The sequence below is a fragment of the Botryllus schlosseri genome, chromosome 16 (genome assembly GCF_051294905.1).
Source record: "Botryllus schlosseri isolate E-star chromosome 16, Bs_hap1, whole genome shotgun sequence".
Classification (NCBI taxonomy): Eukaryota; Metazoa; Chordata; class Ascidiacea; order Stolidobranchia; family Styelidae; genus Botryllus; species Botryllus schlosseri.
The window spans coordinates 7,411,857-7,433,944 of NC_137251.1; the positions used below are offsets into that span (position 1 = coordinate 7,411,857).

The 22,088-nt window shown below is 39.3% G+C and overlaps 1 protein-coding gene across 1 annotated transcript; it reads right to left on the reverse strand.

Moving 5' to 3' along the window:
• Positions 1-7,719: 7,719 nt before the first annotated feature.
• On the reverse strand, positions 7,720-21,823 carry LOC145458484 (uncharacterized). The gene is made up of 10 exons (XM_080336862.1): positions 21,363-21,823; positions 20,727-20,785; positions 20,503-20,673; positions 18,583-18,615; positions 17,439-17,475; positions 16,760-16,903; positions 14,309-14,380; positions 12,241-12,356; positions 10,226-10,353; positions 7,720-8,946 (listed from the first exon to the last, which is right to left on the reverse strand). Exons 1-10 carry the CDS (start codon positions 21,419-21,421, stop codon positions 8,767-8,769), a joined length of 999 nt encoding a protein of 332 aa, XP_080192988.1. The 5' UTR covers positions 21,422-21,823; the 3' UTR covers positions 7,720-8,766.
• Positions 21,824-22,088: the final 265 nt, after the last annotated feature.

Sequence of the window (22,088 nt, forward strand, 5' to 3'; positions counted from 1 at the left end):
TCAACCTAATGAATTGATATCTTGGTAAATTTTGGGTAAAGGGGCTTATCAAACGCTTTGAAATCTTAAATAAGGATTGCACTGTGAGTTAGTTGATCAGAGAGAAGCAGACATGGCGGCGCCTGTATGGCAAATGCTGTCCGCAAATCCACATCGTATTTCATTATCGGCGAGAAATGGCTTTGAAGTGACATTGCTGTCGATAAAATACATTCAATAAATACGATTTATTCCTTGTAAACATGGGCGAATAATTTATCCATTCAGCAAGCCGGCCCGCCAAGTACTTAATTTTCCTATATCCGGCCCGCCGACTGGAGAAGTGGCTGCACGCCCCTGCTCCATAAGAATATCATCGCATTTCCGGTACATTGGCATGAGGCACATGCAAGTTTGAAGTAAATACTCGCATGAATTATAATATAGGTGCAACCATAAAAATATCCCAGCTGCAGGCGATCAATACTGCAGCGATCTGCGTGATTATTAGTACAGTATTTGGTTGGGGTTAGTGTGGCGAGAATTTCAAACTAAATCTACCCCACTCCCTGATCTATAATCCTAACGCGAGAGCATTTGAAATATGACCAATAAGATATCTCGGTATGTAAATAGTATAAATGTGCGGATAATATTTCAGAAGAAATGTAATTATCAACCACATTGAGCATTAAGTACGTTGCATCACGATTGCTTGTAAGCTCTCGTCACTCGAGGAATGAAGTAGTTGGAGTAGCATCATTACCAATTATTGCGTCACATGATAGACTACGCTCGGAGACGTCGTGTCTAGACTCAATAGAATATCGGATCAACATTACTGCTGTCATTATTACATCACAAAATCATGCCATTCCAAGAGCTCCTAAAACCGTTGCACCAGCGACTGTATTCGATCCTACACATCGTTCAATAGTTCATGTTCACACATAACAAAAGCGATCGTATTCCGTGGACAGCGAACAACGTACGCTTCATGAAGCTTGCACAGATCACGATAAAATGAATAAAACACCAAAGTATGGAAGTATGGAAATGTCGTTCCATACCATCGATTAAAATTTTCCATACCATACTTGCATTGTTCCATATTCCATACCAATATATCGATCCATACCATACCATTATAGAAATTAAACATGGAACGGCAACGACCGATTTTGCAGATTCGTTCCGCTTCGCTGAGGCTGGAGTGTAGAGTTGTTTTGCGTAAGCGACTGTAGGATTTCTGGCAATCCAAAAGCTATCTTCCCGAGCGCAGAAACTACTGAATCTGGTCTTGATCGAAAGCTACTGTTGCACCGATTCCGAAAATATAAATTAAAATAATGATCAGGCACTGATCCACCTAGAATATGTCCTCCAAGTCCGAAATATCGGCATTGTTCAGAACAATCGGGTAACTGCAACACAATGGCCATAACAATGACCGGTTGCGATCGTTCGAACAATGCCGATACTCCAATACCTCCCACGTAGTTACCTTTAAATTGGTCGCGAGCTTTTGCCCTATAAATAGAGATCACAATATTTGCGTTATGACCATTTTTACTTGTATGGCATCAAGGACTTCCTCTACCATATGTTTGGTTTTTATCAAGGTGGCCGTTCATATGATGATGAGCGGGTTTTCGACGTTCATTTCTTCAAGCATCCTGCTCAAAACATGACATAGGTGATGGCGTGTTATTCAATAATAATAATTTTATCAATGAGTGTAATATAAATGCCCAATTTATGAAATTTCTGGGGTTTAAGTAACTGGATATACCTATGCAGGTGACTCAGTGTTATCCTTGGGAGAAGCTTTATCTTTGATAATATCGTTGTTGTTTAGTCGCGACCTGTTAACAATAATACGGTTGTAACCGCATAAGGTTGAGGGTTTGTTTGTTTGTTTGTTTTGGGGTATTCATGGTGTTTGTCGACTACTATGGTCATGTACACCAGGCCGATATTCTTTGTATTTTTCGTAACTGCCGACTTATAGCACGGCCCACCTCTAGGCTTTTGTAAGACACCGCTGACGCGGATGAGGTGGCGAGGATGAGCTTAGGTAAACCTCCAACACTTAGGTATCGGAATACTGAAGTCGACCTCGGTCGGACTCGAACCCGCACCCATTGGTGTTGCAGCCGCGGATTATATCACTGCGCTATCTCGCCACATCCAAGGTTGAGGGTATTCTATCTATAACGAAGTTTTTTAGATTTTTATTCGTATTTTTTCGCGGGGCAGCAATGAGGTACTTATACATAAAAAAAGTCCATCGTTGTTGGTATGCTGTTGGATCCTACCACTGCTCCATCGACCTGTTCCGACTATCTAGGTATAGAAAAAACAGTGTTTTGTCGATGTGTATAAGACCAGGAATGCAGCGAAATCAGTAGATATAGGCTAATCGCTAATCCTTTATCGAACAAGAGGCCGCTTCAATTTTTCATATCCTAGGGGAATTTTAACAACTGTTGATACTGAAATAAAGTCGTAAAACTGAGATTTCGAATTTCTGGGTAGTGAGTGACCGATGAATACTGAAATTAGAATCTGAGATCAGCGATTTAGAAGTTCTGGAGAACGCAACCATACATAGAAAATGGGGAAATCCTCCTCCGCGTCGTCAATGCGCGAGTCCATTTTTATAACATTTTGACTGCAGTGACCCAATTAAAAGCTATGATAGTAATATTATTGGTAAGAATCGCTATCCTTTCTAAGTATGACATCCAAATTTGGACGGATTCCTGGAACATCTTCTATCGTTCTGGTTTTCGCTTTGGCAAAATCTTTGCAATTCCATTGGTATACAACCTCATATTCATGACCTTATCGCATCATAATGCTGTGCAATTTTGGTATCGTTTGCAAGAGCATATTTAGGAAATAAGTTGATAGCCATGAACAACCATTCGTTGCACCGCGGAAGAAGCAAACCGATAGGTTGTTGTCAGAACACGAGAACTGCATATCTTAAATGGCTTGACGCGACAAGGACAAAACAATACAGCGGCTTGTAGCGGGAAGTCGCCGTTTGTCTCGGTGACATCGACATGCAAGAATTTCTGGTCGCATTTCTATATCCTCCGATTTCTGTCCAGGTATACAAATAACTCAACCATAGTTTTGCATTGTTAGCGTAGTCTGTGCGTATACTATCCAGAGGTGGTCAGTAACGAAGTACTTCTAATTTTTTGAAGTACTCGAGTAGCTTTCCTCCACTTCTGGTACTTACTCAAGTAGATTTGATTTTTGCCACTTCTACTTCGTAATATTTTGTGATTTACTTACTTACTTTTCGCTATTTTCAGTTTGTCAAGTAGAAGTAGTTCAATCTCCCAATCAGAAAGATAGCTTGAGGAATTTCGGGGCCGTTTTTACGGAGTATCAACATTTTATTTTCATAAAAGTTTCTAAAGTCCAGAATTTTTGTCGCGCTTCGCGCGCAGTGGATACGGAGTGACCAGTATGATTTCACAAAAGTATCGGTGAATATAATTTCGGTGAAGGGTTGGCGTGGATCCGTTCACACCACATTGTCGCTCATCCCCAATATGATATGATTCATCACAGTATATATGGCTCATCATAACGTTTAAAACTGATGTTTCGCAATCTAGCATTTACTTGTCATATCGTAATCTAGCATGTTCATGGCGATTGGCGTGTCTTAATCTGGAAAAGTGAACTCTGACTTTTTTACTTTTAGAGCTGTTTTAGCATACCATCTTTGATACTTTCTGGACTAAAAACAAGAAATACATGTTCTGCTTTTAGAAGTAGTATTTATATTTCACTTTCAATTCCCAGTATCATATACTTTGAGTTATAATTATGATCAGTTCTTTTGTCTGGATAACATACATATTGAAGTATAAAAGAAAGGGTAGTAATGCCTTTAATTTCTGGAAATAAAGCTACACAATATGACATTTTTACGGTCCACGATATTTTTTATTAACGTTTACTAATCGCGCAAAGTGTTTACACCGTATCCCATACGAATTCTCCGTATTGCTCTTCGACTAAACTACGGGCTTATAATATGGGGAAGGGTGCCCTACCATAATATTTTCTAAAACGTGCTGTTCGAGTAAACAGGGGATTGGTATCGCATTTCCATATCAATACTATCATTTTCATACAATCATGTTGACGAACGCTTAGGATGTACAAAATTTGATACCTCCTGGTATGCATCACAGCTCTGCACCTTTCGCATAGTTCAATTTGCAGCTTTCGATAATCAATGCGAACGAATTACGATCGTTTTCACTACTTACTTACTTGAGTAGTTTTAAAGTCAGTCAATTCTACTTCTACTTCAAGTAGTTTTAGGTTGACAAAGAAAGAAGTACTTCCACTCGCACTTGAGTATATTTTTACGTCGCTACGTCTACTTCTACTTGAGTAGCTTTCTTAACTATTTTGACCACCTCTGAGCAGCGTGATATTCAGAGGTGGTCAAAGTAGTCAAGAAAGCTACTCGATTAGTAGCGGCCCAGAATTATACTCAAGTACGAGTAGAAATCGCAGTATGGCGCCCTCTTCTAGTACAAGGCCCATAGTTCATAAGACGATGCGTGATACGGATAAGTTGCATCGGATACTAAATTACCTCGTTGCGCGATTAGGAAGGAACTGAAAATACGGTCGGCCTACGGTATAATTCCAAATGTTTACTGACCCCTATCGACTGTGATGATACTATCATGTATGGGCCACTAGGTGACTTGAAATTCTTGGTACATGTCGACGACAACACTCTTCGCCTTATTTTCTCGTGGTATTCCTGAGCAGTTCAATATGCATCCCGGTATATATTGCCATATAGCAAAGGTCTCAAACACCCTCGAGACGCCCTCGAGACCATTTTGTGCGGCCCGCGATGGCATTTTGGATTTCGAAAATTCGACAATATTCAACTGCCAAGTATATTTTTATTGAATTTGAGATCTGAAAATTTGCTCTAAAACTACTACAGAAGCCTGAAACTACTCATCAAACTTCACACTATTACATCACTTTTAAAAGTTACCGCGCGGTGGAAGATCAACTATTGGGTCACAATAATTGTTTATGATGGCAAAACATGACCCGTTGGTGATTCGTGACTGAAAATTGTGATTTGGACTTGGATGCGGCCTTTTGTGGAATTATTCGAACTCGGACTCAATTCGTGATAAAATAAAAATGACTTTAGTTGAGTAGCGTCAAACGTTACAATCAGAGAAGGACTAAATGTGACTCGCAACGCCGTGACTTGGTACAACCACGGATGCAAACAACTATCAAACTGGGGAATGGTAACATATTAAAATGACCTAGCTTGTGTTGCGTAGCTTATTTAAATGTATAAACAGGTCGGTAAGGCAACCATTGGCATTGTGTTGCCCTCTTGATGTATAGTTAGTTGCATCATGTGTCATCTTTGGTATATCTTTATCCTTGTTATTATCGTCAATTAAATGGGGCGAGTATGAAGTAGTCGTAGCATTCGCTTCACAGCTGTAACACCAATGGATGGTTCGACGACTTGGCATTTCTATTGCTATATCACAGTAATCATTATATTCAAGTTGTTATAGATCTGTTCCAATATTCGAAGGTAAATCTAACGCCGATTTAATTTGACTTTGCTAATGACATGATCAATGTCCTATAGTTATCAGGAGAAAGCCCGAAACCCGGATGGGGCCGTTCTGCTCCAATGATCTGATATCAGATCAATCTCTTTAAAATTCAAAAATATTCTACCTGTAAATGTGACACGTCAAATGTCCGCTAACCGCTAAATATTAACGCGGCAGCTTTTATGATGTCCAGATGTATTTGTACTACAACTATGCCAAGTACAGCAACAATTTTATTCAAATATTACAAAATGCTGGGATTTTATTTCGTGTCGGGCGTGAATTCACAATAGTGAATCACATTTTCACGATTCGTGTGGAATGTCAGTCTGCAAGGTCCCGTGATATAAGGTAGGGTTACCATATACGTCCTCTTTTTTGAGATTTTGTCCTCTTTTTTGAAAATTTAGGTCACATTTAGAGCAAAATGCGAGTGATATGCCGTAAATTAGCACAGAAGTGACGCTCCGGCGGTTATTTCGGAGTGAAAAACGGTAATCTGAGCTCTAAGCGAAAAGTTGACCTTTTTTTCGGTCAACCACCTAGCAATATCGGGAGGAAAACGGTATTTTGAGCTCAGAGTGAATTGAGCATTCTGAATTCTTCTCCGGTTTTTCAAGTCTCAAATTTCTGAAAAAGTGAAAAAGTGTCCTCCTTTTAGATTTCCAAAATATGGTAAGCCCAATATAAGGCCTACTTGGAAATACATTGAATCCTACTATTATTGGTGCTTCGGCCCGCGGTGCAATCAAAAAGTATGAAATTGGTCCGCGAGCACATTCGAGTTTGAGACCTCTGCCATATAGTGTCCTACAATGGTGTGGACGCAAGCAAATCTGACGGCTCACTGCGATTGGTATACGCCGCACTTTCCATTTGGCCAAAGGCAACTTTTGACCTGCTTGTCGAGCGCGAAAATTGATAAAATTGGCATCAATTGAAAGCTACCCCGTTACAGATTGCGAAAATATATATTTTATGCTCCTCGTGGTCCCGAGGCTCGGCAAGCCGGTCAAAAGTTACCGTAAAATTGCCTTTGGCCAAATGGAATGTGTGACGTATTCCAATCGCAGTGAGTGGTGAGATTTGCCTGTGTCCACTGTCCACCCCATAGTGTCCTATATGGTGTCGACACAGGCAAATCTCACGCTTCAGTGAAATTGTATCACGTCACAATTTCCATTTGGCTACAGGCAATTTGACGGTCATTTTTGACCGGCTTGCCGAGCATCAAATTTGGTAAAACGGGTATCAATCAAAAGCTGACTCTGCACTGATTACGAAAATATAGCCTCGAATTTTTCATTGTTATGGAGATTGGCATTGGGACGCAACAATGCTGTCTGGCGAAACGAGAGAGTAGCTCAAGAGAAAAAGAGCTAGACAGCATTGTTGCGTCCAAATCCCAATCTCCTAAACAATGAAAAATTCGAGGCTGATTGTGGGAGTTCCAGGGCCACGATCGGAATAAAATTTATATGTTCGTAATCGGTGCAGAGTAAGCTTTCGATTGATACCCGTTTTACCAAATTTAATGCTCGTCAAGCCGGTCAAAAATGACCGTCAGATTGCCGGCAGCCAAATGGAAATTGTGACGTGATACAATTTCACTGAGGCGTGAGATTTGCCTGTGTCGACACCATATAGGACACTATGGTCCACACTATTGTAGGACACTATAGTGTCACAGTCAGCGAAGCATACTGTTTTATTTCTTTGTTTGATGTGGCATTGCTTCATCCGCGATTGATTTGATGCTATTATTACTAATTCCCTTGTGATGAAACATTCGATGGCAGTAGAGTAACACAGTACTTTAAAATGCGGTAGACGGAAAAGCACGGCACGATACGATAAAACATCAAAATTCGTACCAAACCGTATACTGTGAGAAAGCATCAGGCCGTAATTTTGTACCGTACTTTTCGCCCAAATCTACTCCAAGTAGTACTATACCATTCTTATTCCTTGCTCAGCGCCAAACACGCCACGAGAAAACAACGAGAGCGCGAACATTGTGTCACTACAAATCAATGCACTAAAACACCTCTATCCTTATAAAATCTGCTCATAACTCCTACAACTGCAATTTGAGCGTGTCAATACTATTATTAGAGTCCGCATAGTCGGAAAAATATCAAATCTGCGCAATAAACGAGAAATAACGTCGTAAAACAAAATCCCGCACAACACGTGGAAAAATGAATAAATACTTTCTTATCAACAAAAATAATCTTCATCGCGTAGTGAATGAGCTACAGGAAGTGACAATGATGTAATTAGCACAATATATACGCACAACACACCATAGTCAAAAGCAGCAGGTATGCCATGAATATATAACGGCGCAACTACGTGCTGAAGATACACGTAAATACAAAAATGATTTATAGAAAGATACATGTGTATGTGTGGTGCCGGAGTCTGTTTGTCGATCATATTGTGCCGAATTCGAGAACCTATGTAGGTAATAGAGAGGCACCAACCACAGGCCAGGTGTCCGGCTGTTGCAGTATCCTCATCAGAAATGGTCGGTAACTATGTACGTCTACTTTTCCGAATTAGATTTTGCCTATATGTACTACTTACTCAAGTATTTATGCTTTTAGACTTCTTCCACTTACACTGAACACTTTTTTTCGGACAAAACGTCCTTTTTGATAAATGCACCACATTTGTAATGTCACTAGTCCCTCTGCGTTAGTCGCGATGATGCATTTTGCAATTTCGAAGGCACTTATGACACCTTCATCCGTTACTTCCCCTTGAAGTAGTTTTGCCATGTCCTGAAGATCACTATGCGTACACCGTACACTTGTCATTGAGCAGAAATTTATGGAGTTAGTTCTTATTCTACTCGGGTACCAATGATGACTCGTTTGACTCTCATTCTAAATTAGGAAACTTGAAGCTATATATATTATAAATAATATCCGTGGATATGCAATGCGGACGTTCGAGCGGGTCATTGGGGAGTCGAGTCGGATTGATGACCTTTTTTATCCAACATAACAAGATTTTCAGTAAAAATTATAAAATCATTTCCTTTCAATCCCGGTAATCTAACTTTTGTGATTTGAAGAAATCGTCCTCCTTTCCCGATTCCAAAATATGTCCGTACTTTTTAGAAACAAAATCATTTTTTTGGAACAGGGCAATCGCATGTAGTGTGACTGAGCGCAGTCTCGTCCATCATAGCGACCATGGCATAGTCGTTGTGTCCAGTTTTCTTGAAAGACATGATCCCTCGAATATACCATTTATCTCTTCCAGCTTTCTTCTCATCCTCGCATATCACGGGTGAACCACTCAAGTCCTGCAAATGCAGAAAACATAACTACATAAATATCCATAACAACGTAGTTTTCAAGGATTCATGTCAATTAAATGATATAAGTACGTAGCGTAGCTGGAAAGCAATTTCAGATAAGTATGCTAGCCGAGCTAGCGCATGCACGTGACACACCAATCAATACTTACGTAGAAATGTCAATACTGAGAAGTGTGCGCGCTCTGCATTTTCGGCGCATATACCCTGACTATTGTCAGTGACTGCATAAATCGTACATTTCTAGGGTTGCATTTTAAACAAATGGTGTTTTAAAACACTTTGTTTAAAACACGTTTTAAACAAAGACCTTTTGAAAAAAATTGTGTTTTTTATAAGTTGTAAAATTATGCCATAATAGTGTGAATACTTCCCGAAAAACATGTTATATGAGCCTACGGACACTTACTACCCGATTTAGCCGACGTATGTCGATATGGGATGGTTGGAATCCTCGAAATAGTCGGTTCAACAGTTATGGTACAAATACTTCGTCAAAGGAGCTATATTTACCCTTATTGGTCAATGTTAAATTGTAATGACGTCACAATTAAATATTCGTGATGTCGTGGCTTGATAAAAAAAATATCTAAAAAAATGTTTTAAATAAGGGCCTTGTTTTAAACATGCTTGTTTAAAATTGATTTTTGTTTTAAATGCAACCCTATTTCATGCGATTAGCTAAAAACGGTTTACGGGGACCGATTTAAAAAATTTCGAACATACAATCGGTTTGCTCACGTTATGACACCCATCAATATAAGGCAAAATTTTCTAACATAATTTCAGTCGCACCAGTCATGTCTCTCGAGGGTTCAAGATTCAACCGGGTAGTTTAAGCTGTTTTAATTATAAGGAGTCTCGACACCGTGTATTCAGTCACATGTGTGCTGTGTTGTATGCGGGGTTGATGATTGCTTGGCATGGTCTTTGCACCAGCTCTGTTCAAACTTTTTTAGGTTATATGTACGATACACGTTCGTGATATGCTTCTGTAAGACATTGACCAAGCAGGTCATCACTTCAGTTTGTCAATAAGGATGTTGGATAAGCCACAAATGCTTGAGCAAATGATTCTAGAGTCGAGTCGGTTGCCTGCAAGCGCAACTGACTATTAATCGGTGAGTGTATGCATTTAATCTAAAGTTCTCCAATTCCAATTATATTATATTCGAACAGTGAAAAACATTATTTAATCGGAAATCTTCAAAGAGCATGAGATGATCACATATTATTAGATCAATAGCAAAGAAGTAGAGCAACTAACATCGAGAATAGATTCGTTGTTCCTTCTTTTTACACACATTGTGTGACAAGAATTTGGATTCGTCTTGCTGGGATCCATATCAGAGCCGGGGTGATCTTTGTCCGTACAAATAGCGAGAGATACATCCACTGAAAGAAATCAAATAAATCATGTGCAGGCAAAATTTCTTTCACACAAGGTAGAATAATTCGAAGTGGTTTTGGAATCCAAATGTGCTTATTATTTCGTTCGAGGAAGGTTATTCGCTATTATATTCTTTATTCACAGTAAAACTGGTAAATACACACATAATCCGGGAAGCAACCTGCACCCAAAAGAAAATAGCGAGATTGGAGTAAACTTTCAAAATTTCAGTAATGCAGTCAAATTGTTATTCCTATGCAATACATGAAGAGGTCAGATTACGGAATTGCAGTATTATTAATATTATTGAAAGTTTTCGGTGGCATTTATTATACCTGTTACAGTCTTGTGTGCCTCGAATGCAAACAAATTCAGGCAAGTTCAAGAAAACGGTACTCATTGATGAATTTACTACCGGATAGAACAAATTCAACAACAGCGGGCGATAGGGCAGAAATGCGAGACTTCCCTAATTTGTCTAATTAAAAACGAGCCAATCCATACATGGGATAGAATTGGCATTTCAGAAGGAAGGGGTTTCAATTTCAAACCGCATCGTCCCTGCGTACGCCTCTGCACACAACGCACCACACCTCCAAAACAGTCATATTCCGTCCACTGATTGAGCCTAATTGCTTGCAAGCCCAAAGCGGGCGTGTCATCACAAATCCTATGTATGACTTAAGTGTGTGTCGTGACCTCCGGAGATCCCCTGAGACTGGCTCAAGGAACCCCTAGGGTCCCGGGAACATAGGTCAAGAATCACGGATCTAGTTATTCGTATTTTAGTTAGTTCGTTGCGGATTGTTACAGGTCGTTAGTTCTAGTTCTATTTGCCAGTTTTAAAAAGTGATTAGTTCTAGTTCTAGTTATAGCTGAGAGTTTAAACACAAGTGAGTATAGTTATAGTTATAGTTGCGCATTTGGAAAATCCAGTATTTCGTACAAGTCTGGTCCTCTTTTTAGTAGTCATTTAGCAATGATACTACCTCGATTACAAGTGTTTTTTGTTTGTATGTTTGTTTGTGGTATTCAAGGTGTTTGTCGACGAATATGGTCATTTACACCAGGCCGATATTCCTAATTATTTATTCCGTAAACTAAGAAGTGTACAAAATAATTTTACGTTACACGCCAATACGCTTCGAGGCACATAAAATATGCTGAAATCAATATAAATGCGAGGAAAAATAAAATATAAAAGCTGATGTCAAATTCACAAATATTGTCGGGATTACTTGGAAAAAGCAACGAAGCGGAGGGTTTCAATTGCAGTAAGCTCCGTTATTGCAGGAGAAATCAAGCTTTTCGTTGATGTGGATTTCGCAAAAGAATTACGATGGCCGTCGTTAAGATGCACTTCAGCCCAGAAACGGACATTTTGTACACCGTATAAGCTTAATGACTGTAAACGTAATTGAAACTGTTTTATGCTATTATAATAATAATCCTTCAATAAAAATACTTCAATCTCGACAATTCTATTAGGAGGCATGTTGGCCCGGGATTACGTGTGTTTTACCAGTCTTACTGTGAATATAGAATATAATAATCCCATCGAATCTCTATGTATTTCATATCATCATGATTTCATACTAATAAATATCTCTCGACGAATAGCCTGTTATAAATATGGAACGGTTGCTGAAACATGCGAAGTAGCACAACGAGGACGTGAATTCGACATGATTGAGAAATGTCTGTATTGATCAGCGTATATTCGCCCATTACCTGACATTTTACATCATTTACACCATAATTTTGTCATTTAGCCTGCGAGGTTAAGAGGTTTCTGACCTCACTTACGTGGACGATCATTGAAATGTTAGAATATCATTGGGCTTACACATTATCAAACAGGTGTTAGAATATTGTCACAACGTTTAACTTACCCTTGAAGCCATATTTGCTAATTATTTTGCATGATGTCGACGCTTTACAGCTTTGCTGCAAACAATTCAGATTGCTCGCGGATGCGTGACTCTTCTTCAAAACGGCAATGTCGTTTCTGCAAGATGGCAAAAATTATAATAAAAAACACATTCACCACTTTACAGCGTTTGAAGGCTTCATTAATACAAATCTAAGATGTTGTTTCGATATTTTACAGCGACTACATTTCTACCCCTTACGAAATCCGCGTTACCCGTGTTTAGTGGGAAATTTTGATTGACGACGCTCTCCTGGCTAAGGTTATAGACATAGGCGTAGCCAGGGTGAAATTTGAGAAAGACAATATACATTTTGAGGAGCGAAATCTTTTTAACAGTGACGTGTCGTCACTGATGCTTTTGAGTCTAAGTGTGAATAGATGACTGCACCAGAGTTGGATCAATTGTAATTTGTAATTGTAATTGAATGTAATTAATTACATTTTTCAATGTAATTGTAATGTAATTGTAATTGAAGCATTTTTATTTTGTGTAATTGTAATTGTAATTGTAATTTGACAAAAATTTTGCTCAATTACAATTTCAATTACATTAAATTGCTATTGAGACCTGACAAGCACAACATAAAATAATTGACTTATAATGCATTGTCTTTAAATGTCGACAAGGAATTTGATGGATCCATTTGCGGAAGCCCTTGACTGCGCACTTGCGGGCGAAGTTTTTTTTATTTTTACCGCTATGCTGGCCTCGGCTGCCATTGTATACAATTATTAGCTTACTAACCAACGGATGGATTCTCAACACGTGACTCACGATTGAATACGCCGAGAAGCGAACTGCTGAGCCGGCTAAAAGCAGTAGAATTGATAGTCCCATCGCTGGCGATCCAAGCGTCGAAATTTGATATGTATGGTCCTAATCGGAAGCTAGTGTCGCACTGATTCCGCAATAAAAGTATATTTCCAGGCAATGGTACCATCCCAAAATAGTCGTGAAAGTCTGGGAATCGGCATTGTTCTGAACAATCGCTGGGCGTAATTGGTCATTGTTGTGGTCATGCTGCTGCGGCCTCTCACTTTTCAAAACAGCCGGCCTTAAACGGCTATTTTGGAGCAGTTACATTGCCCTTACGAGATTTTAATTTGTATTTTCGGAATTAGTGCATCGATAGCGTACGATAAAGACCAGATGCATCAAATTTAGATGCTTGGATCGCCAGCTCTAGGACTACAAGGTTTGCTGATTTTAGCCGGCTCTGCAGTACGTTTGTCGGTGCATTCATCCGTGACTCACATCTTGCGCATCTATCCGTGGGTTGGCAATCTACAATACGATTTCAGATCACGATGCTGCATCGTTACTTCGTCTGGCTAACGAACCAGATCACTGGATATTATATAACGTCTTATCTGACAAAGCACGGTTTTGTTTTTACTCCTCATCCTAATTCCTACGTCCCTCGATAAAAATGATATTATTTCTTTAATTATATACTATATACGCAAATCCAACACTTGCATATATTATAATACTTTTTTCAACGACATACTGCATATAGTTCGAAAACGTTTTTTCTTTTTATTAATTAGCGGGTATTTGCGCATCATGAATGAAACATGAATACTTGAATTGTTGTTAATTACGACGCTACGGTTGTCAAGGAGCACGGTTGAATTTATGATTATTCAATTACATGTTCAACAGCAGCAATTGTAATTGTAATTGTAATGTAATTGAAGCATGCAAGGAGTAATTGTAATTGTAATTGTAATTTGATATTTTTAGCATGGAGTAATTGTAATTGTAATGTAATTGAAACATGCATGAAAGTAATTGTAATTGTAATTGTAATTGAACTGAAATAATGTAATTGATCCAACTCTGGACTGCACAATGTCCAATTTGCACAGGGGCCTTTCAACTCGACACATATAGGTGTCGGTATACGAAATAATAGGCCGGATATTTGTTGCGTGTGATGGAGAGCTAAACAATCTATCCAACCTGTGCTGCATCGCACGAATATGAATAGCCCTTAATTATCGCTAGCCTGAAAAAAACTTACTTGATTTGTTGCTTGTTAGTTCTGTAGTAATACTTATGTCTGATAACTTGGTTTCCAGCGCCAGCTATATCACTGTAAACAATTGCATGTTGGGGATAATTTAGCAGACAGATAAGCGATACTAATGCTAACGCATGTATTTCGGTCTAGTCCGGTGGTTCCCAACCTTTTTCGACTCATCGCTCCCTTATCAAGCTCGACACAAATCCCCCCACCCCCAATATTTGCGGATTCGAAAAAGAGGACAAAGATATACATTTATTTATTTAATTGCCTCTTATCGCTGGTGATTTGACTAAAATAAGGTCATTTGTCCGAATAGGTGCTCGGAAAACCGGTTTCCACGTCTACTTTCCGTTGAATTGATCTTTTTAGTCAATTTTTTTTTGCCTATTGTTATTTAAGTAGGGGGGATGTGGTACCGATGAGACACTGGGAACGAAAAATACTTGGAAAATTATCTGTGATAATCCCATGATTACACTCTGTGAAATTGTCTACAATTATAAGCAGGCAGAATCTTTCGTCACATGCAAAAAATACTTTGACCAGCTTGAGTAATGGGGTCTCTGGCAGATGTCTTCTGTTTTGGGAAGTTTAAAATGAATTTCGATCAACGCATTCATTTTTCCTTAAAATATTCAACACGAACAAACCAGAAATAATTCTAATGGGTCGGGCTTGTACCAGGCTGTATAACGGTACATATTTGATATTCAATACCATCCTTCAGTGGACTTTTTTCAATTCAAATACATAATTTATAGAGTTAAGGCCAATGATCCCATATCCAAATCAAGCAATATAGTTGGATTAACTAGTCATGCAACAACAAAAAACGCGCCTACACACATAGACGCTGTATTTAATAATTAACAGTAATGTTTTATCGCTATAATGAGCTAATTGAATGTAAAAATCTCGATTTGCGGGCAATGTGTATCTACCCTCAGATTTGTAAGTTAGTGCTTGAATCCAAAGTGATTTCATGGCAACATTTGGGGCATTATTTATTCCGTTTTATCGCCGGCTGCGACCAGACATTCTTTTTTGGCTTGCTGTAGCTTAGATTATATTACACAGCAAGAAAAGTTGGAACATTTACGTTTGTGATCGTATGTCTCGTAGGTCCCAAGTCGTGTTACTTCCGGCCACAGGGTGGGGACCGATGATACGTTCGATCAACAAATTGTGAACGTTCACATATATTTTTGCAATTGGTGGAAATTCATGTATATATATCCGGTAGGTTTGTATCAAAGTGTTGAGTGAGCCAGCAAAAGATCTGCTCTTATCGGTTGACGATTTGGGGGCCAGTGATCATTTTGCACTTCTTGATCCATTGGTACCACATCTCCCTCTATATCTCACAGGACTTTCCAGCTTTTTGTACTTCTTCACGGCACGCTGATGCTACCTATCAGAGCAATCATAAAGTCATTCAGCGATTGCGAAATCTGGTTTTACTGAGCCTCCATTGGTTTGTCACAAATAAATTTACCGCAAATGAGAGATGATTAGAGAAGGGCTTCTTAACGTTGGGTCCGTGCACCCCTTCGGGGTTCGCCGAATACTTTTAAGGGGCAATGGAAGGCCAATGTAAAAATTTAAACTACTAAACTCATTGTTCTTCAATTTATATGTTATTTTTTGTTATGTTACGTGCGTTCATCGCCGGTCATAAGTGGAGACATGTTTTGGTCATCAGGCAGCTTGTCAAGCACTGGCTGGATGGGCAGTGTGAAGCCATGATTAGGAATGGACGGAGGTGTTCATTTTTTTTCTTAGTTAACTCGGGTTGTGTCGTTAAAAGAAATTCCAAAATGGGACCACGCAACCATACGAAGTAATTTGGGGGTCCGCGTTAAAAACAAGGATAGGAATCACTGAATTAGAGCTCACGTTGTCGTCGAACAGCTGTAATATATCGATAAGAATGATTTCATGTTATTCTATAGACTGCTCAGTGCTCAGAGTAAACCTTAATGAAGCTCTTGTATTTTTAAAATCGAAAAACAGATACGGTTGATACGTATATATTACTCGTCAACAATTGGCTTAAACTGTATCTTATGGTGCGTCACCGGGTTGTGCACCATATCAATTTGTTTCAACTTTTTCCCGTTTCGTATTTTACCCTTTATATGTATGTGTGAGCGAAACAGCGCCCTTTCACAATATTTCATAATATGTAACCTCTTAATATGCAGTTCAAACATCTTGACAATTATTGAAATTCGATTGTAATCGGTATAATCGGCGGTGCTGTTACTTTTATCGCGCTCTCTTTCTTCGAAAATTCGAATTGAATAGATTTTGACTTGACTTAGCTTGACTCGAGTCACCTCCAACAATCGAGTGACTTGATTAGACTCAAGTCAAGTCCTATTCCTATTGTTTACAAACCGCCTATGTTCTGTAATTGGTCGCGTTTAATCATTGTCAACTAACCATATGCCTTGCTTCGTCTTCATAAGACAGTGAGTGGCTGTCAAAGCGATGCGATCAGAGATCCTGAGACCAGTACAACCATTTGCCACGGAAATGATGGCATCCATGATATTCTTCAGATTACAGCTTTCACCATTCTGTGATCTGGAAGCAATACGATGTTCTCACAGTAACTATAGCGTTATAATTTGCTGTACAGTATTTGCTATACCAGATATGTATATATCACGGTTGGTTAAATCGGCAACTGAACTATCACTAAGGAATAGTATGTTATATTTAATCAAATAAACGGAAGACTACAGACACTTGATCAGACTCTGATCTTTCCGTTTTACATTGTCTAGTTACTAGTTACCTGTTTGAAAATATTACAATATGTAGTTGAATATGTTGGATAAGCAGGTAGAACGATATAACTCCTTTTCACAATGTTTATATACATACACACATACACATATATGCAGTATTTTATTTCATGACATATCGTAAATGTTCTTTAACTTTAATATATTTCAGTACGTGTTGCAAAACGCCTTTAGATATAATCAAGATCATCCTCGGACCATGTATTCGAAATTTGTCATCCTGTTATCATAAATCATATCCTAGTGCCATTTCGGAAATAAATTCGTTAGGAAAGCATTCTCATATAGAAAGTGCAACATAAAATCCGCACCTCGTCGTCACGTTCGTCCATGCTGTTATGACATCATCTAAACAGAGTTAATATTTCCCTTACTGCAATACATTTCATTTAATTATTGCGAATCCTCTCTTAACCAAAGTTCCATACTGTTTGAAGGAGGCGCACACATTTTATGCGTCACGATATCAGAATTTAAGCAGAGGGCGCAAATATTTCGTCATTTAGGCACATGCCAGGTACGTCCAAGAAAAGAATGTAACTGACTCGAAATAAGGATTAAGATATTAAGTATCAAATAGCGTACGATATCGCTGTATCATAGTGGTTTTAGCTCCACGGTCGCGACCTGATTTGTGACGAATTCGTCAGTGAAATCAAGCAGTTTGGTCAAACGAAAACATAAAATAATCATAGGCACATATGGATACACCCATTTCAGAAGCAAGTAGATGGGGGTTATTATCATCTTTTTCTAGAGGCTGTCAATCAAAACCGATTTTCAAAATTGGTATCATAAATAAGAAGTTTCCGAACGGTGTCGATTCGATTCACTTTCGATTCGATTCGATTTTTGGTTCATTGCAAAATTCCTGCTTCGCGTCGGGCAGAAATGATTTATTCAATTTTTTATCTTGGTGATGAAACTCCAGTTGAAAGTTTGAACTTGGTAAGCGTAGCAGCATAGTGTCCTAACCAAACTCCGTTACAATGCAGCATTCGAGGCTGATTTTGGGGGCTCAAAGACCACGAGCAGGATAAAATTTATATTTTCGCAATCAGTACCGCGGCAGCTTTCGATTGATACCCATTTTATCAAATTTAATGCTCGGCAAGCCGGTCAGAAATTACCATCAAATTGCCTTTGACCAAATGAAAAGTGTGACGTAGACCAATTTCACTGAGCCGTGAGATTTGCTTGTGTCCACGCCAAATAGGACACTATGGTAGCAGCACCGACGCCCATTTATTGTGTTTGTTACGTCACAGCTCGTGTCTTCACTATTCTAACAGGGGCGACCGCATGTCACTACAAGAAAGAAGAGCCATCATGCAGCACAATATCCGGGTTGGAAGTGTCTTAACATTGTTCTCCGGGGACGTTCAGCGCCCCCGAACGAAGTTCCAGGTCAGGCACCAGCTGTACACAGATTATTAAATTATAAATTTTACTTACGGTAACTTGGTAAGATTTCGCAGTCATACGTTCCTGAATAAAACAGAGACACAAGTCAGGTTACAGAGAACTAGACAATCGATCAATAACATTCGGTGTTGGTGGTGTGTTATGCAGAGTCGGCGTCGAATATGTAGGCTGTGCTAAAATCAGCATCTTTGGATTCATAATAAAAAGGATGTAGACACGGTATAATATGACCAATACAGTGGAAATACCATGGCCATAACAACGTCGAAGTACCGACGAAGAGTCACGAGTCGCGTACCTTGGCTATTCCACGCCCATGTGAATATGGAGCAAACAATTTACTATAGCTTTCCATTCATTGGCTTCAGAGTCCGAGCTAAATGTTTAGTCGCTCATTCTGATACCTCTGAAGTCGCAACACGTCGCCGTGGGCGTAATTATAAAATGAAAGAAACATCAGAAGCTACGGTGGGAATGAAGCTCCATCGGCTTCGCATTGAAGGTTTACCTATAGCGATCACTTCCGCATAAGCGGTGACAAAGCCTACAAAAGTCTGGATCGAACATAAGCCGTGCGATAAGTTGGCAGTTGAGAATCAATAAGAATATTGGACTGGCGTAAACTAATATCACACATGGAACGTCGTGAACACCATATAACAACATTATTTGATAAAATACATGCACCAACGTAGGCTATAGGTCACATCTGGCCCACGGTAAGAGACTGAGTGGTAATTATAGAAATGACATGTCATGGCTATATCCTGTCCTAATTATTTGGTGAACTAACAAAACGGAAGTATTTTGGGAAGACTCAGTCAACTTGAAATTGTTTTAGTGCTATCTGTTTTCTTGTATTTAATATATGACTGCGTCATTCCTTACAATTGAGAAAAACAAATAATATAAAGATAATGTATTATACCAATTCTATTCGCAATTGTGATAGAATGGTATGTTCCTCGTATCGCTTGAGGCAGTTGGGATGCTTCAGTCTAGAAGTGAGTAGCTTGTGGGTGTGGTGCTATTGGACACCGACATTTCGGCGCCAGTCATCTCTACACCCAGACACACCATGACATATAAAGTTTCGGGCAACTTGCGATTCCGCGAAGTGCTCTCACAGAATGATTGCCGGCGATAAAATAGACCCAAAATGATCGGTGTATGATTGCTGAAGCCATACCTCACCCCATGTAGCCCTTTGATCAAAAGGTTGGGCAGAGGACACCCCTGAGGTAGACCGTCGAAGTCGCTGGCTTCAGATAGAAGCATAGCTATCAGTGCCTAAATTTCACCCGATTACGAAACGCGCAGCAATATATTCGTGAAAGCAAGTCTTCTGCTACAATCATTACCGAGGTCTTTAATATAAATGCCTATAGCTTCTGCCAACCATTTGGAAAAGTGGCCAAGCTGTTTTTTAACAGCATTGATCTGACGATTTTACCGCAAAAGATCTGGTATAAGTTGCTACAATTTACAAGTTATCTTAAGGTACTTTCATTAACTCGTTTTTCTGACTCTGGTATGACACACAGTCCTATATATACAATTACAACTACATTAGTGTGATTTCAAGATGCTCTTTACTTTTGTGGAGCAGGAGCATGGATCAGGTATCGTCACTTGGGATCGCTTCGGGCTTGTTAATTATTTAAATTGCGCTCCGGCATATGTCGCATCGATCAGCTGAACCAGAGTACAATTGGCCCGTTTATCAAGTCATGTGGACATTCCATGAACAGTCGAGAGTTTTCGAGAGGACATACATAGGTGTTTTAGAAATTTCTATCCTCGTTTCTACGCGACAGCTAAATTTTTGCGAGATTCAAAAATTTGACCGACTCATGGCTTGTATACTTTGTTACAAATCGTGCACAAACGTTTCATTATTTTTGCTGGCTTTTGCACTTTGATAACAATTATTACAAAATGCGCACAAACCTGTTGTTGGTCCTGGCTTTTGAAGTATCAGATTCGTGTCAGTATCTTTTTTCTCGAAACCGAGAGATGCTCTATCGACCTTGTCCAGTCCTGGACTCGTCATTTTTGACTGCTGCATCTCGTCCAAATAGAGAATATCATTCAGTATTTTGTCTTGCTCGCGTTCCAGTCCTACAAAACCTCCCGTTTTTAAACAAATACTAATGCAAACGCGTATCACTCACTTCTCACGTGGCTCAGTTGGTTCCGTAAGCTCATGCTTAACGAGCCGTATGCATTGCTTCTGAAATATAATTTTAGTAGCACTCGTGGCATAGGATAGGTATTTCCAAGGTGATCAATGATCGTCCCTCTCGTACCTTGCAATGATAAATTGTATGTAGCAAAAGGTATGAACAGACAATTGAACCCTATCCGAGAAGTGAAACGCTACATCGATAGACAATTTGTTTAAATCAGATCAGCGAACGTAGGTGCTGGAAAGAGTTGACTAGATTGGACGCGTCTCTTGAACCTCTGATCAAACACATCAAATATTGCAAGTGTTCACTCACTGTACTTGAGCAATGTTATGGTTATTATTTCCGTATTCACGGGTTTTCGACATATATGGTCATTTTACAGCAGGTCGATATTCTTTTAATTGTTACTGAGCTGCTAACTAAGAGCATATGAGCCACCTTTGTTCCAGACTTATGGTATGCATCTCGTACACAGGTTGGATGATGATGGAGAAATAGTTAATAGGTGGCAGCTTGCCTAGAAATAACTAAACAAGGGCCGGTTATACCGAAAGCCGATATCTGAATTTTTATTCCAAGAAATATGAAACAATGAAGAATTAGTCAGAATTTACTCACGCGGTGTTGCAGGTTGCAGTCATCACGAATACAATTGATAGGGAAATTAACGCCTTCATTTTGAATATCTACTGACTGCCTCTTACCAGTCAAAAGAGCCGTTGAATGTATTGGCAAACACCAACATCATATATATGCCCGATGATACCATCCTACACGCCAAAACCGGATCTTGCAAACGCGTCGCTTGAGATCGCAGCGTCCCATTTTCGAATGCCGATTGGCGTTTCTAACCGGATAAAATATAGTAGCATCGGATATACTCGGTCAGAGAGACTATCCCAGTGATGAGCGGATCTTGATTTCTGAGAATCCATATCCGTCCGACAGCTTGGTTTTCTGAGGAACAATCCGTTCGAATACGCGCAATCTCGTCCAGGAATCCGACAAACTCATATTGAATAGCTTTTTTTAATAATCCTAATAGTACAGCTGAGGTGAGATACAGTTATGGCATAGCCTTTACAAAGTCTATGATTATGGATAGCTCATTAGCTGATATATATTTGCTTGGGCCCTTGACGGAAGAGCTTTACGGCAGTGTTGTCCAAAACAAAGTAAGATATATTTGAAAATATCCGCTGCAAAATCGGAAGTAGAATCAGTATCCGATCCGAACGACACAAAATGCACTAAAATGAAGTCTGAATCCTATTCGAATTCGAATGATGCTCATCGAGTGCTCCTATCTATACAACATTGTCGATACGGATAGCGGTAAACAGC